This window comes from Takifugu rubripes, chromosome 8 (assembly GCF_901000725.2).
Source record: "Takifugu rubripes chromosome 8, fTakRub1.2, whole genome shotgun sequence".
Lineage (NCBI taxonomy): Eukaryota > Metazoa > Chordata > Actinopteri > Tetraodontiformes > Tetraodontidae > Takifugu > Takifugu rubripes.
Window position 1 is genome coordinate 11,307,213 of NC_042292.1, and position 17,533 is coordinate 11,324,745.

General features: G+C 41.3%; 1 protein-coding gene across 12 annotated transcripts in view; it reads right to left on the minus strand.

Annotated features, from left to right (window-relative positions):
- The window catches only part of nrxn2b (neurexin 2b), a 457,955-nt gene that overhangs the window by 64,419 nt on the left and 376,003 nt on the right, over positions 1 to 17,533 (minus strand). For all 12 annotated transcript variants that reach the window (XM_029839775.1, XM_029839769.1, XM_029839776.1 and 9 more), the window contains one exon: positions 12,947 to 13,128. In XM_029839775.1, coding sequence (XP_029695635.1) covers positions 12,947 to 13,128 — 182 coding nt within the window. The remainder of the gene's footprint in view (positions 1 to 12,946; positions 13,129 to 17,533) is intronic.

Here is a 17,533-nt window from a genome sequence, read left to right on the forward strand (position 1 = left end):
TGAATAGCATTCCAAAATTAAGGGGTCATAAGGATCATATCCAAAGGAGGGATGTATATATGTAGAGACAGTTAGTGACTCGAGGCAAGTTGCAGCCATCTTGACTTTGATAAGGGGGGAAAGGTTACACGACGCTTCGGCCTCAGCTCAAGCTAACCCAAGCAGAGTTAACACCAACAGGGTGAGAAGGGCTGAAGACGAGGCCCCGCTGGAGGACAGTCGCGCTCGTAATGTGTTACCGACCTGTGACGTGAACGCGAATGACAGCTGCGCTACGCGAGACATTGATACAGGCTGCGCGGGGAGTTTTCTATCTGTCGCCTCACATCTACAGCACGCGCCATATTCCACCTTTCAGGGTCTGTCCAAACCATGGCCGTCTCAAACCTCGTGAACGGCCTCACTTTGACAGCGTAGTCAGATTGCGTTTGAATATGCGCAGAGGGAGACGTGGGAGAAGTATCCCAGTCGATTAATTCGGGAGGGCTCGGGAGCTTTCTTGCGTAACACCTGCCAGGAACAACAGCTCGAGACGGACATTTAACAATGCATTTGTCAGAGACCACTCAGTCAGAGCATCAACTTAAAGACACGAGGAAGTTTAAAATTAAATTAATAACTTTTAAGGTAGCGCACTCTCCCTAGATAACTGATGCAGAGAGGAGGGTGAGCCCTCCACGTGAGCCATATCATGTGTCGTGACTTGGCATGTTTATTGATTGAAATGTGCTCCAAGTTCTCAACAGGGAGAAGCATTTACTGTATTTGATCCTATATGCTCCTCATTCCTCTTTGGTTGCCAGCAGAATCATGACATTCTTTCTCCTTTCTCACAAGGCCCTGACTGGCCTTCTTAAAGACCCTCATGGTGCTATATTACCGTAACAGTTCACTTCATTGAGAGTACAGGTTTGCATGTGGTTGCCAGAGTTTCTAAGAGTCATCTGGGAACTGTCATCCTTCTAAAGCCAAGCTTGTATCTGGTTCCACAGAAAAGGAGCCTGACACTTCTCTATTTTTCACAATTGGGCCTTTTTGTCAAGGCCTTTAGTTGTAGTTAGATTCGGCTGAGGTGACTGCAGATCATCTCTTAGCTATGATGTTATTGTTTTAGACTGCAGGGAGACTTCTCATGATGTATTTAGCTTAGTTAGTTGTCCACTACTCTCTATCTTCATCAACTAACTCTGGTTTTGTGTCTTCTTCCAAATTCTTCCCAACTCCTTTTCTTTGATTGTCTCTGTCCTGAAAATCCATATTTTTGACCATGGGTTGAAAGTGTTCCACCTCGGGTCCTGGACTTATCAAATGGCCTAAAGCTCATTATTTACAGCTCTCCTTCCTGCCAAAGATAACTCATATAATTATACATTTTGTGAGCTAACTCAGATGTACCTTGACAACCAAAGGGAGGTCTTTCTTGCTAATGTTACTTGTTAAGGCTTCCGTAAAGCACCTATAGACATTCTTGATTGCAACAGAAGTTTTATAAAGTTTTGTAGAATTTTACATATTAACCTCCCTAGCTGTGGCAGCTGCTAAGTTTTACTAAAACAGTATATTTTAGTTCATCATTCTGAAATTAGCTTTAAAATATCCTGTCTAAAACCTACTTGTTTTGCATCATTTACAGATTAGTTAACATTTACATGAGTCCCTTGCAGCTGTATTCTTCATTCAAAGACATAAAGGCTGCGTGTGAAATTCACATGTGCAGTTTAGCATTTAGCTTGCCAGCGTGCTCTTGTGCTCTGATTCATACGTTTGTTTTGTTTTTTTGCTTCAGGCAGACAGTTTAACTGAGGAACGCTCTCCACCAATGTATTTTATCAGTGCTACAGAAAATGAAATGCTTCATGCAGTGTGGAGGAATGCTTCGGGTGATATTTGTGTTTCAAACAAATGTCAGTTAAATGCCCCTTTCACTTTTAAATGTAGTATTTTCAAATGTAATGCTTAATTCCGGTCATGTGATTGACCACATTTTATGGACTCATGCTACATTACATTAGATTTTAAGCTCACAATCAAATGAAGTTACCAAGCGCAAGAAGATGCTGTCAAATTTAGGGTGAAGCCCCTCTAAGTGCTTTAGAAATAGAACAGTTTATGTAACTGTCGACCCAGATCAGCAAGCTACATGTGCAACTAATTGTGAAGGCGAGTCAGGGATCCCGACCCCCTACTGAGAGCCTCCAGTCTACATTTCTGCATGTTTATGCGATGTTCTTCAGGGAGTATTACTCTCTCGATCCCCTCAGAACCCACCAGCCCCCGTGTGGGCTCTCAGGAGAGGGATTCCGATGTAAGTGATGTCTGATTTTTTTTCCTGATATTTCATTTTTACCCCTCCAGTGTAGGCCGATGATGTATCTATCATTGTCAGATGAAAAAAATAAAATAAAATCTTACATCTAGTTTGGGTATAAGATTCATATGTACATCCTTGGTATCTACGGAAATCGAGGCATCTCAGACAATCTATTTGTGGTGTCAAAAGTATTGTGGCTGGTACTATGGCTGAGTAAAATTGAAAGAACAAAAGGGACATAAAAATCAATTTTTGTGTCAAAATGTATCTAGTTTGACAATGTAGAATTTATAAGATGACAAGCTCGTGACAATGGCAATAAAAATGTTCTTTATTTCTTCTTGTTTCATAGTTTAAATGCCACCAATTAAGTTAGGACTCACTGAAAATCCACATTTGCAGTAAAATACACCTTTAGATATTTTTGGAACATTTAAGTCTAAAGTTTCATTAATGGATTCAAATAATCACCACTGTCCTCTTTTATTATCTTGTTATAGCAGGTGATTATCTGAAATTCCTTTAGGTCATTGTCTTCATTTTTTAATGCTAGATGGTCAATAAATGTTTATTTTGCCATTTTTTGTGCACTATTTCAACTTTTCTCACAATTGTTGACCATATTGTTGTGATACTTTTTATTTTTTTCTTGTACTATTACTCTCTCACTTAAGAATTCCAGGGAAAGCGAAAAGGCCCCCTACTGGGTACTTTTTCGGGGGGTTGGGGAAAATCGTTTTCTTTGGTAATTTTAGTGGAAACACACCCAGGTTATTCCAAATCCAGAAAAAAAAACGTTTGAAATTGAAAAAAGGGCTCTAGACTGTCCTCATCTTGTTCGGGACTGTCATCACAGACATTGCATCGTATGTGTGAGTGTGCAATTGAGAATTCTGAGCCTGCTGTTGAGATGCCATCATTTTCCCTCTGATGAGAAGAGCGCCTCCCGCCATTACATCTGCTGATTAGTTACCCAACAGCTTTTGATCAGGCGGAATAACAGAAAGGCATTTCCGACATGCAGCGCATCTGCCGTGAGACTGCTAGCGTGAACATCCACGAGTACGCGATTGTAATACTGCGACTGCTGATAATCCATCAAAGAAATGGCCTCCTTGACCTCGTCTGTTGCCTTTTTCTAATTATTGGCACTGACAGATTTGATATTTCCGACCTGCCACACCTGTATAGATCGTGGATCGCATGATGGAGAAAAGATTGCAAAGCAACGTAAACGGCATGTAGGTGTAGTAAAGTCTATATTACGCAGTAGTAAATAAACAAAGATGCCTTATATAGCCTCTAGTCCCACTTGAGCTACACGACAAATGGAATATCACCGCTGTCTTCCTTATTGCTTGCTCGTAGTGTGTTTTCAGACTCTTCTTTGTACAAGCAGTGTGCTTTTGTGTGTGTTCCTTGCCAACCAAAGACATGCTCATGAAATCTGAAGTGAGTGGCTGAAAATGTAAAAGTAATGAACGTTGCCCCTCTTCACTTGTTTGGATCGAAAATTGGGAAGTTGCGTAGCAAAACAGACAGTCCGCTGAAGCATGAATGCAATCTCCATTTGCGTAGGAAAGGCCTTATGTTGTCGATAGGCTATGCTATATCATAACGAGCCCTTAAGAAAGGAGAGGAAACAGTCTCAATTATCAACCCAGGGGAGGAAGGCTACTGCATAGGTCCCCGAGTTACCAAAATGCTAATAATTGGTAAATATGCAACGGGTTTCAATTGCTGCATAACTTCCATCCATTTATTAATCAAGCAGCTATGTGGGTTCAGCTAATTGCTCTGGGATGGTGTCCAACTACCAGTCTTTTTTATTTTCTTTGTCTTCGCTCAGCTCTTTTCATGAGAAAGAATAGAAGCTTGATTGGGAAAGAGCTATCTTGCAAGTGGATTCTTACCTAAAACTAATACGTCCACACTGCTGCCAAGCGTCAAACGTGATAGATATGGTGTCCCAGTCTCTTCTTCGGTGCCTGTGTGCCAATCATCTTTTCATCTTTGCTGAAATTATGTCAGCACTTTCCAGCGTTAAAACACTTTTCTGCCCTCCTTTTACTCAAGCTGTGGACTTTCCCCCCCAACTCTTTTTCTTTAGCACAGCTCTTTTGCTGCATCAGCTACAAATATGTGGGATCTTATTCAGCACATCAGACTGTAGCCTAACTGACTCAGTGCGGAGGCATTGGAAAGGGGAGAAGCATTAGAGGATGATGAGGTAATAACAGACAATGTGACAATAAAATATTCTGGTCTGGACCGATTATTGTTGCTGGTTGAACTTCAAGTAAGACCTGAAATTGCTTTCTTTGATTTATGTCCCTTTGATGTTACTCAGGCTGTGGCTGGACAATAAACTGCACTGGACTGGACAACACACACCAACCACCTGTATAGGAAGACACAAAGCAGGAGGGGGGGGGGCAGCATATCCAAAAAGGACTCTTCCAGACTGGACAAATTGATCAGGTGGGCCAGATCTCTGGTCGGCACGAAGCTGGACTCTCTGATGAAGGAGGCAGAGATGAGGACACTCAACAAACTGCTGGACATTATGGACAATGCCAGCCACCCTCTGCACACATTCATCAGCAACCAGAGGAGCATGTTCAGTGATAGGCTGCTCCTTTCCAAGTGTCGGACCAACAGGCTCAAGAACTCTTTTGTCTTTATAGTTTTTTTAATATTATTTAATTCATATGTTGATGCTCTTTTATTTTGTGTTTCTCCTTTTTCTGCTCTCTTGTTCTTATAATTTCCTGCTGGAATTAAAAGTTTCCCTGAGGGAGTCATCCCAAGGGATCAATGAAGTCTAGTCTAAGTCTACGTTAATCCATTAAGATGATTACTTTTCAGATTTTGTGTGAAAAGAATTTACAAAAAAATAAAAGGGACAATATGAGAAGAGATCATTAGATAATAAGCATGACAGACAGCAGTTGACAAAAGGTGACAAAGCAACTTTTTGCTCTTTATCTCCCACGTCAAAGGTCATTGTATGCATATATTCTGATACCAACAAAAAAAATTCTTCAATTTTGCATGAATCTGATTCCTTCTTGTCAACAGTCCCAATATTTTCTCATGTATTAAAAAAAGTGAAATTTGTCAAGTAATAGTAAAAAAGGAGCAGAAGGAAAGAATGACAGCAAAGGAAAAAAATGGTGACAAACCATTCTGACAAGGATGTTGTGCATTGTTGCATATGACCGACCCGAATGCACCCAGGCGTACCTGAAAACAGAGAACAATGCCCGATTCCCAACGGACACAGCCGATGAATGAAAGATGAACATCCGCCTCTTCCTGAAGTGTGCAGGAATAATATAATGACACCAATCCTTCAATCACTCTCTCCCTTGTTGGTCTCCCTTCCCTCGATGTAAGACAGTCGAACAAGCAAGATGCCGTAGCTTGGCGAAAATCAAAGAGCTAAAGGAGCGTCCTGATTCTTGACTTCCCTGACTGCACCGACACGTTTTCTCTTTTTTCGTTGTTGTTCTGTTTGCCATCGAGAAAACATGTCGCAAAAGAAATGATTTACTCGTTTTGAGCTCTTTCGTCATGTGACTGTCACAACTGCTAACCAAGGGCTAAAGAAAAAAAGCAACATTTTGGTTAGCAATCGAAACATTTCCTGCCACGGCCTCCTCAAAGAGACACCATCTGATGTCGAGGTTGTGTTTTATCCACTTTTCTTTCCGTCAAATTGAAAGACAATGCAAGAGACAAAACAAGCGCATGTATGGATCAGAAGGCGAGCGGACAGGGAGATTGCAGTTTTCAAGATTATATATTGACAGACAGCGCTTGGATCAACTCGATGGCATGATGCTAAATGGAATAATCTTTATCTTTCACCATGCTGGCTTGTATAATTGAACATAAATATAACCCCTGCTTCTATTTCCAGTCTTTTTTCCCACACCTGTTGCCAAATCTATTATTGCTCTCCCTTCAAATGAAACGAAAATGGTCTTTAAAGTAGTTTTGCTGAGGCAATACGGCCACGGCAGCAAATAAATCCTTTTTACGCCTTATAGGCTGTGATGCAACATTAAAAATTCAGCAGAGAACGTCCACGGGGCAGTCTCTGTGACAGGTTCGTGTAGACCTAACACAGACCTCAGGGCACCATCATGCATCGCTTATCGCTGCCCTGACAACAGGATTTCATTTCTTCGGGGGGGGGGGGGGGGGGCTACAAGACGGTCGACTTCTCTCAGTGCTCAGCCATCTAAAACGCCGGCTGCTTGTGTGACTGAGGATGGATTATTGCTAAAACTGCCCATAGAGTGACATGTTTAGAAAAAAAAAAAAAAAAAAAATTTCCGTGTGTTTTAACCCTTTGATATCCCTCCCAGTGAGTTCTTGCCAATCCACTGAAAGTCCATGATTTTTCTGTATTATATCATCTTAAGCCATAAATTAAAATACAAAATACTCAATTGGCAAAATTTTAACCCTTTAAATGCCCTGTTGGCAATGTGTACAAAGCACATTTTGTGATGCAAAAACACACAAAGAATATTTTCCCCCAGTATGGTAAAACAACAACAACAATTCTTGCCATATATTAATGATAAGGTTAATAAACATTATTTTCTTGTGCCAGCTCAAATAATCACAACTATCACGCTATTAAAATAATATGTTGATCCCTTTTTACACTACAGCTCTAGCCCTAATCGCAACTATCAAATACGCTATCATTTTGATTTTGAACTATTTTGGCACATCCCCACCCTGCTAGCAGGAGTAATATAATTACTGCCTCATCTTGACGTGGTTGGTGGTGGTCCACACACCACCAGAGCCATGAAAACACACCAGCCCAGAGTGTTGCTGTGTAGGGGGGCAGGGAATGTGTGGCAGTGGCATGTATGGGGTAAAACCTATGCCTTAAAAGCTAATGGATCAATTGTTTGAATAGGAGTTAATGAGCATACTTTACTCACTTGGAAAATGGCGTTAGTATGATTTTCATTCTTTCCAATGGGTCGTTGTTATCAGTTGGATCAAAATTTTAAAATCATGGGAGAGATAACATGTTAAGAATATAATTTTTTTTTTTTTTTTTTTTTTTTAAATTGTTGTTGGTGACACACATCATTGCATCAACACCAACATTTCAAAACATGTCTGAACTTGACAGTATATTAGTGCTACATTTTCCTTTTCAGGAAATATTTGTGCTGTCGGCACAGCAAATTTATTCTTAATGCCACTCATTTTCAGAACAACCACAAGAGTGAACAATGAAACAGCCCTTCCCGGGTCTGCCGACAGCAGAATTGCTGATAGACTTGCAGAGATAAGACTGGTGTGTGAAAAAAGGGCCACATTCATCACTGCTGCCTTGAGTACATCACCGAGGGCTCACAAACACAGACATGTGCGCTCTGCATGGATGAGCAGATGTAAACATCTTTCTTGCCTCTCTCGGCCTCGGAGACATTCTCTTGTAGTCCATTTATCTCTCTCTCTCCCTCTGTTTTTCTCCCCCGGTCTTGGAGTCCATTTGTGCTCATCATTATTTGGCACTCTGCTCTGAGTCCTGACAGAATGTTCCAAGTTGCACACCTCCCAGAGGCAGTGAAGGAAAGTTTGCTGAAATCAGTTATATAAAAAAAATGGCTGCGGCATTTGGGCTTTGAGCTGACCATCAGTTTAAAATTAAGGATCAAAAAATAAAAAAATCCAAAGCAATTAAAGTCAGCAGAGGAGACAGATTGCATCTTATGTCATACGCTCATTTCAGCAGTCGATTGATAAATTAAAGCAGGGTTCATTGGCTTGTAGTGGTTCTTCAATCAATAGAAACCTTTTATTAAAACAGTACAGGAAGTCAATAGAGAAACTTTCATGAAAGGTCAAAGAGGAATAATGGATGTGGTGATGAGGAGGCAACACAAGTGTCAGCAATGCTTGTCAGACAGTGATCTCAATAACAAGGAAAAAGACAAGAAACACAAAACTAGAAAATTTAGACAGAAGAGATTTCCAGAAAACTTTGATCGTGTAGGCTGTGAGGGCCAAGAGCAAAATAAGAGCAACTATTTCAGTGCTCCATCACTCGGGCAACCCTCGGGTCCAAAAAGGCAAAACAAAACTATTTAGGAGAAAACTAGCAGATTTTTGTTGAGGAATGTGAAGTCAAGGTCTGCACTGACTGGTGAGTGAAAAGGCGCCCTCACATAACCAGAGAAGAGTAGGAGGTTCATATGACGTAAGACTGACATTTGAGAAGGGGTATCTCATCGGACCTGTCCCTGGGGGTACTTCACAGAAGACACAGTCCGGCAAAAATGGACTGGAAAAAGGGACACCTGCATTTCGTAAACCAATAGTGTAGACTGCAGGATAAGTACAAAAGGTAAAGCCTCAGTTTGGGATTTCGAGTGGATTATCAAAGGAAAAGGTTAAACAGAATGATTTATTGATAAATGAAGCAATTAAACTAAAAGCAGGAATGCACAACAATGACCTAATGATGTCCTCTGAGTGATGGATTCCATAAATTGTACTGTACTGTTGTGTAACTTGTAAAGAAATTTAATTATTATTAATTAACTCCCCTGGGCCTCTTCAGGGGTTCTCCCTGTTAAAAAGGAGTTTTCCTTTCCACTGTTGCTTTTTGGGGTCAGGCTGCAGAGACAATTTTGATTCTAACAGACAAATAAATAAATAAAGTTGAATTGAATTGACAACTGGTGAACTCTGTCCGAGGGAAAGCTATTAATCAGTGGATGAAGGAATCATTGTATTCTGACAGTTTGTAACACTGCCGAGGAACCCTTCCATTTAAAAAAAAAAAAAAAAAGGCCTCCTAATGGACCGCTTAAATTCCTGACTGACAAATGAACCAGGCTGCAAAATAAAGTGGAATTCTACGCTTCAACAGCAGTGAATCACTTCCCAGTGTTGTAAAGTGCCAGACGTCTTTAAGTCGGTACAAATTAGCAAAAGGTATCAGCACTGCCACAACCACAGCGCGGTATTTCAAAAAGTCTGTGAAATCCGGTAACAGTGTGGTAATATCAAGGAGGCTACCAATTGCTGTGATGGTAACACCTTTTGGAAATCTGAGCCTAAGCCCTGATTAACTCCTCAAGATACATTTCTCTCTCCATGCCACCCATCCGTCTGTGGCAATAATTAATGAAAGATGCAAAAAGGGAGTGATTAATCGACACCTGTCAGGCTGCTGCCAGTTGAAGGGAGGGACCTTTGCAAAGCCACGAGGACCCTAACCCATTAATAACAGTGACCCGTGTTCCCCTGAGTGAGGCGGCTGCATTCATCAAACCGCAGCCTCTCTTTTCCCCTCAACTTCGTCCTTTCTTGTGTGTAGTCGGCCTTGTGAAAAGTGTCTGAGCACATCTGGCTCATGTCATTAATCTCTACGTGACAGGTTTTATTCAAAACACACTCGGGGTGCACCCATGCGCATCCCTCCCTCCCGTGTCTTACTTGCGGCGGGCAGCGAATGATAAAGGCGTTTGCCTTTGTCTGACAGGTTATTTTAATGATTAATCAGTTACCGGAGCAAACACTAAACTCATAACCTGCAGCCCTGCGAGACAGAAAGCCGCATGGTGGGTGGGAGATGATCGCGGTGACGCCCGTTCACCCTCATGATTCCACAATGCCGATGCTGTGCATTAAAAAAAAAAAAGCCAAACAATTCTTCCTTATAATTCATTACCTGTCTCATGCTGAATTGGACCAAAGATCCTGTGAAATATAAATTCTATGTGACTTGTCCATTAATCTGCCAGCACACTTATAAGTTTATGATGTACAATACGGGAGAGGGAATCAGTCACACAGGCAGGGTTTGGATCAGACGTCCTTAACCTGGGTTCGATCGAACTTCAGGGGTTTGATGGTCAAGACACACTCCCGACTCATACGATCCATGGTGATACTCCCCGAGTGGCCGAACTCTGGTCCGCACCAAGTACAGGCTTTCCGATGCTGCAAGTTACCTTGCATTCATTGGATCTGCATAAACTGCACCTCTGATGGATTTGGGTTGCTATGGTAATAGGGCGACATCCGTGCAGCAACACATTTTCATTTACTCGCACCCACAAATTCACTTCGAACAGATATTGATTGCAGGTATATGTAAGGGAAACACCATCACACGTAATTCAGTGTCCATCTCTGTTGCTAAACTTTAGCCCTTGGGAGTCAAGTTGAAACAAAGTAATACACATTTCTTTTATCTGTTAGTTGCCATGGAAACCTGATGGTCCCATAGTGGTGCGGTGTGGACCAGACTGAAAACAAACGTGTAAATGCAGCGCATACCAGCTGAAAGAAAAAGACACAATATATCATGTTTGCTTGTGATATGGGTCTTTGGTCCGCACCAGTATGTCTAAAATCACCTTAAGACTGGAGCAAACACAAGCAAAACCTCTGAAGTGATGAATCAGTTGTCATTCATGCAGTAGTCGATATTTATCTAAGCACAATAAGTTTGTACGAAGTTGAGAGCTGCTTGAAAGTCTAATCATTCATCCAATTAGTAATTACTTCAATTGAGTCTGGGGGAGCGCTGCAACACTCTGCTGGATGATTAAATACAGCTCAACTGATGAAGTCTAGGGCTGAAAGGCAGATTTTCTTCAAAATAGTCCGGCAAAAATAGCTTTTTTTTTTCCGGGATAGCAAAGAATCGCTCATACTTTGAGCTTGATTTTCGAATGCTATCAGGAATATTTTTTAACTTCTGTTCTACTACTTCAAAAAAAAAATTAAAGATTTAAAGATGCATGTTCATTTTGAAATGTGTCAGCCAGGATCACACCCTAAAAATCCCATTAGACTCCATTAAATGAGCTCACCTCCACTGGAAAGTGCAATTTTTGACCTGCCAGCTTAGATAAGACACAAAGTATTGAACCTCTAGGCCACCGTTGCCGACTGAATGCGGAGTATTTCGAAGTTTTGATTGGGTCCGTAAGGTCTCAATCAGCAGGAATTGGGGGGGGGGGGGGGCTTGTAGGGTTCTCAGGTCTAATTCGCCTGTACTTCTCAAAGAGAGATAGGCATAATTAACAGAACCCAAACACCTACCACGGGCTGAGCAGACTCATTTAGGGGAACGACTCAGGGGGAACAGCGGCAAATGAAATGTAATTGCACAGGGAGGAGAGGAGCTAGGCTGGTGTGTCCAAGTCACTGATGTGTGTGCAAGAGGGATTGGATGGGAGAATGAGCAGCCTAGACATGAGGGAATGAAGGAGTAAATGCAAAAGTTAATGGGTTGTATTAATTAGGCACCCTTTTAGGTATCTTTGACTATTCAAAGCATGTTAGATATGTCAGCAGTGAGACTCATACCCACATGCTAGTGATATTATCAGTCTCACAGTATCCCACCTGAAGTAACCAATCATATAGATTCATTCAACAAAAATGGAGTACTGGAAGCTTTGGCACGTAGAGGACAGGGGGCAGAGAACAAATCAATGACCGTTCCTGACCACTCTTTACAAGAGCCATGTGAACATCAGTTAGACTGTGGTTGAGGAAAGAACAGGAAAATCAAGGAATGATTGAGTGATCTAGAGGGAAGACCAAGGACAAGTAGGCAAGGATAATTGGAGAGCCTTGGTTGGAGCCTATCCCAGATGCCTTTGGGCGAGAGGCAGTGTACACCCAGGACAAGTCGCCAGCTCATAGCAACAACCGTTGACATTCATAATCACGCCTACTGTAATGTCAATTCGGAGTTGCCAACTGACATATGGCTCAAACTCAGAGAGAACCCATGTTTTTTTTGATCGGTGATGATGAAAGCATCAAAAACAGTGACGATCAAAGCAATATCCTACCAGCCCCCTCTACCCTCTTTTTTTCCCCCCACCATTGATTTTTTCTTCTGGCTATTATTTTACAGGGCACTGGATAAGATTTGAACAGGGGTCAATACTGAGGCACAAGGCAGATCAAAAGATTTAGGCTCACTGTGCTGTGATTAGCCACACACTTGTGCAGACAGTGTAAAAGGGATTGAAGTACAGCAAGCATTTTTAATTACTGCGTACTTCAAGAGTGTGGAGTAGCTGTGGGACACCGCAACATCTCAACTGGTGCGAATCTGCGATTGTGGGAGTGAATGTACGTGACCTGAAAATTAAATAAAATAAAATGACTTTTAAATGTTATAATAGCAAATGAGAGCATGCGGGTCAATGAGATAGTTACAGTCTGTTTAAATGCATTTTAGCTGCCCGCTGTCTCTTAATTGCCAGTTCAAGTTATGATGAGAGGTGGTTTTGAATTTATTTTAGGGGCGACCACATGAAAGCAGTAAAAAAAAAGTCTGGGTTAACAGTCATGCTGAGATGAGATAAAAATACACTCTGATTGACGAGTCAATTTCGGACACTTTTGGGAGAGGACCTAAATGCTTAAATGCTTTATCTTAGCCATTTTTGTCTTTCTTATGATGTCGCAGATCACAACAATAGTCAAGATTAGGGTTATATCAAGGAACAGAAAGTAAAAACCCATCACAATTTGGTAAAAAAATAATAAATAAAAAATTGCAAGAGCTAGGCCAAAGACAAACATTACCAGCCCAAAACATCCCCCCAGTCTTACTATGTGAAGCTCCAGATAGTCGCCCAGTCCTTTCGCACTCTCCACCCTGACCAGAATTGCCTCCTTCAGCTGTGTGCTGAAGCCCACTGCCAGCCGGTCTGCCCGTGTGCTCGGCCGGTCATTGGGTGGCCAGGTGTACGTGATGAGGGCTCCTCCTCTCCCGAAGATGTAAGTTGTCCCAGCTGCAAAACACAGAGGAAATTTAGCTGTAGCATCACGGTGGGCACTCAACTCCCAATCAGGATTTGGAAATTACACACCGCTAGGCTCTTCAGTACTTTCATTAGCAAACAATCCGCTGTGAGCCATTTAAAAATGCGCGCGCACACACACACACACACACACACGCGCGCACACATCTCGATTGGTTCTCTCTGTTTCTTGTTCGCAGCATCTTTCCCCTGTACCTCCCTCCCGGTGGAACTAAACCCCATGTTCAACTCTTCTTGTTTTCTCCAAACTGTATTATTTTAGCACTGGGTAATTATCGCGGCTCAGCAAGGAGGGCTACAAGAGGTTGTTTGCTTGAGGTGGGGAGGAAAAAAAAGGGTTTTTTTTTGTATTTTTTTTAAACCACAGAGTACTTTCTCTGAAACTCAGAGAGCAATGGAGGAGAGATTTTTAAAATGGCAGAGAGAAAAGGTTGATAATGATGTAGAAGAAAGAACGCCTGATTTTAGATACAGAATGTTCGGGAGCATGTTAATGTGCACTTAAAACATAGATGGCATTCCAGTCAGAGAACACATACAGTAGATCCATAAAGGCTCACATTCACCCAATTTTTGACCATAATTCATGCTTTAGCATTACCACAACTAAGAGTTTTAAAAGATTGTGAAGTTACTAAAGATTATTTACATTTGTACGAGAGCGTAAAATAGGTCAATTGGACCGCTTTTATGAAGAACTTTCGCCTCATCCAAGAGGCTCCTTCAGTTCCGACTAGTGGGAATCGTGGAAATTATGTACCGTACTGCTTTACTGAACACTGTGGTTAAAAGAAAGGTCATTAGAGGTCATGATTGAAGTTAAGAATATTGCTTAAATAGTAAGGTCTATAAAGATAATCATCTCCAGAGATCAAGTTTAGTGTGTGTTTACGACGACATCATTTGTAGTTTTACAAATACAATAAGTCCAAAAAACATCCATTGATACTGTTTGTGAACTGTTACATATTTTTGGTATAGACTAATTTGATTTGCCTAGTTTATCATTGATTCATAAGATCTTCAGTTTTCTTTTGTTATATGAGCCTTTTGTCTATTAATTGACAATTAAAATGAACAAGTATCTCCTAATTTCAATACATGCACGGGATTCAGTAGCATTATGATCAAATACTTGCTGATAGAATGCAGAAAAAGGCCATGCAAGCTATTTGATAGCTTTAATACCAAGTTCATATTTAAGATGTATCATTAATTTTGCATCAGTGCACACAAATAGTAAAGGAATCCTTGCTCATGCAGCTGCGCTACCATACGCTTTACCACAGTTACCTATATGCTTTATGCAGCACACTTCTAAGTTCATCATTGTCAGTATAAAACTTGACGATGAGTAAGTCACAACTAACAAAGTGAATGAAAAAAGTTTCTCGTCGTTTCATTGAGCTCTTAAACTTTGCAGCGTTTGATTTGTCCAACTCACAAGTGGCCACCTGCTGCCATGTGTGCTTGTGCGTGAGCCGCACTCGTGTTTACTGTACGGGCGCACTTCTCTAAATTATTTAACAAAGGAGGTGCACAGTCTGCACACTGTGTAATGAGTATCCTGACAGGGTGCATCCATGTGTCACCGTTTCTGCCGGCGAACACCTGCTGCTCTAGCTGAGGCAAAATCAACCAAAAACCGCAGGGAGTGTGCACCGACGGATGAGTGGATGGAAAGGGAGAAAGAACACAAGTCTGAAAAATGTACTGCAGCTCCTGAACACAAAATTTGACTTGATAGCAGCAGGATTTTTCAGATAATACACTGGAATAAGAGCACATGTTTGGGGAGGCTTTGATTTAGCAATCCTCGAACAACTGTTGATATTGTTGGCTGGCTGGGAGAGCAGGCAAGTTATTATCTTGATTGCATTTTGCCAAACTAGCGCTGACATTTGTTAGTGTGGTAGATCACGTAAAATTTACTATAAAACCAATGCACTTGATTGTTACAAGCAAACATCTTTCAGTTAGTATTGATTAACAATACATAACTAGGCATGGCCTACTGCTGCCTCATTCGAGGCCCCACTGACCTGAGAAGGACCTGCTGGTGATGGTATCCTTTTCTAGTTTTTGAAAGGTCAATCTTGAAAACGTTCCGCTATGGCAGCTGTTTTCTCAAAGGGGATGGAAATACTGATTCCGTTTAAACGGACAGCCAAAAGCTGAAAGGATTATTGGACACGACCAGTAGGTGTTGAGGTTGATGCTGCTCTGCTGCTGTTTCTCATTATGGGCGATTTTTGGTCCTTGTATTCTCACCCTCTTATGAAGCAGTATCAAGTGCCCTTCAGATTTTACGTTTAAGGTAGAAAATATGCTCCAATTTACCCTGAACTGTTTTTATCAAGTACGCTTGAGGCTTGTGTCGACCTAGGTACCCCACAATGCATTCGGCAGCAACGACAGTGATGGCACAAAGTAAGTATTTCATAGGACGGGTATTCAAGTACATAGTCCAGAAGTTCACAAGACCCTGACTGCAAACTAGGAGTTGAAAAAAAAACGGCCTTTTTCGTTAACGTGTCAGCAATGTTTGATGTCCAAACTGAAGGAAAAACTAATAATGGTAATGGATTATTTTTCCTTCAAATGGCAAATGTTTCACTTTAAGAAATACAGTGAGTTATAAATTAAAGAGTTGTGTTGCGTTTGTTGCTGTCAGCAAATAAAAACCTGGTGGTTATTGATTTATCTGACCTTCAACCCACTGAAGCCTAATCAATCAATCTGCCTTCCTGCTTCTGCAACAAGAACAATAATGATGGAAACACTCTGGTGCATTGATGTTTTTTTAACAACTCGGGGCTTCGCAGAGGCTAAATATTTATTACTTTGGTCCAATTAGATTGGATGCTATCGATCCGGCCAGTCAAAGGTACCCGCGGAGCTGGAAGTGGAAGAATGGGAAGGGATGAATGAACATCATGGGATGCTGTCTGATGATTATCTCCATTCACCAGGATCATGAACATTTGGTTTAAAAGGAAACAAAAAAAATACTTTCCTTTGACAAGAAATTTGAAGGAAAATCTCCAAACTCTTCTTCATATAGTGGTGAAAAAAGGAAAGAAAAAATGCATTCTTTCCCCTCCCCCGGGCTATTGATTTGGAATAGCAGATTCTAGGCCACTACCATCTACCGTGGGTGTATGGGGGGGGGCAAACAGGACGAATCGGAGAAAACAGATGCCATGATATATCATTAAGGCCCGCGGTGAGTGTTGCGGCAACAAATGCAAGTTTTGAAGCTTCATGGAAACGGACGGCGTGAGAAATTGCACAGTGGGGGGAATCGAAATTCAGCCGGGGAGCCACGTAATGATGACGGTGAAAATGTCTTGAACCTCATGGCATGTCAGAATTGTACAGCCACATATAGTGATACACACTTTTGTCAAATTTCCAGCCAGGCTCTCAAAATAAAAGCCTAAAAGGATTCCTCCATGTATTGCTGCAGGGAGAGAGAAATATCGATTCTTTTTAAATGTGGACAGTGAAACACTTTTTAAAGGCACTTCCTTTAACACTGGGTGACATAATGTGACTATTAGCTTGAGAGACAAAAAGATAAGAAAAAGAGAGGCTGAAATAAGACATTTCCCCTTTTAGGTCGCTTTAACAGATACAGGTGCTCTAAAACTAAAACATACAGTGTCTCTTTCCCAGCATTGCCAAGCATTCCCAGCATCGCCGTTCTAGTTATCCAGCCATCTTATTATCTAAATATTGATACAGCCAAATGATGCCCTGCATGGTGAGTGGATGGAGTTAGTGGTCCTCATCTGATGTGGTTGGGTAACGCTCCTCTTCAATCTCTGCTGGATTAGATAAGGGCTTTTTAAAAATTTTAATTAATGTGCAAATTTAACTGATTTGGACAACTTTCTGCCCATTATACTCCACTTAAGTGTAGCTTTACTCGTAGGAGATGGTAGTGGGACATTCCATTATTCTTATCCTAGAGACTAATCCATATTTTATGTGCAAAATTCACCTCTATTATTTGAATTGTCATGAGATGACAGTTTTCAATAACTGCAGTGTAAAGTGATTGTACCTGATTTTTATTCAAAGGCTGTTCATGCCACCTTTTAATCAAAAAATAGTGTGGAAAATAAAAGGTGTGTGCCTACACTGGCCCATGTCAGCACTGTCACGCACATGAGCTTGCATCAGAAGCCTTGACCTCCTTTCACTGATGGGCGTCTGCTGAGGAAGCAAATAAAGCACGACCATTACATCTAAGGGCAGGAAATGTTAATGCTAATGGACATACTTTTTAGGCATGCCATTATGACCCATTAGACTGAATAATTAAACAACAAAAAAAAGACTGTGCTGCAGGTCCTCTCTCTAAGGTCAG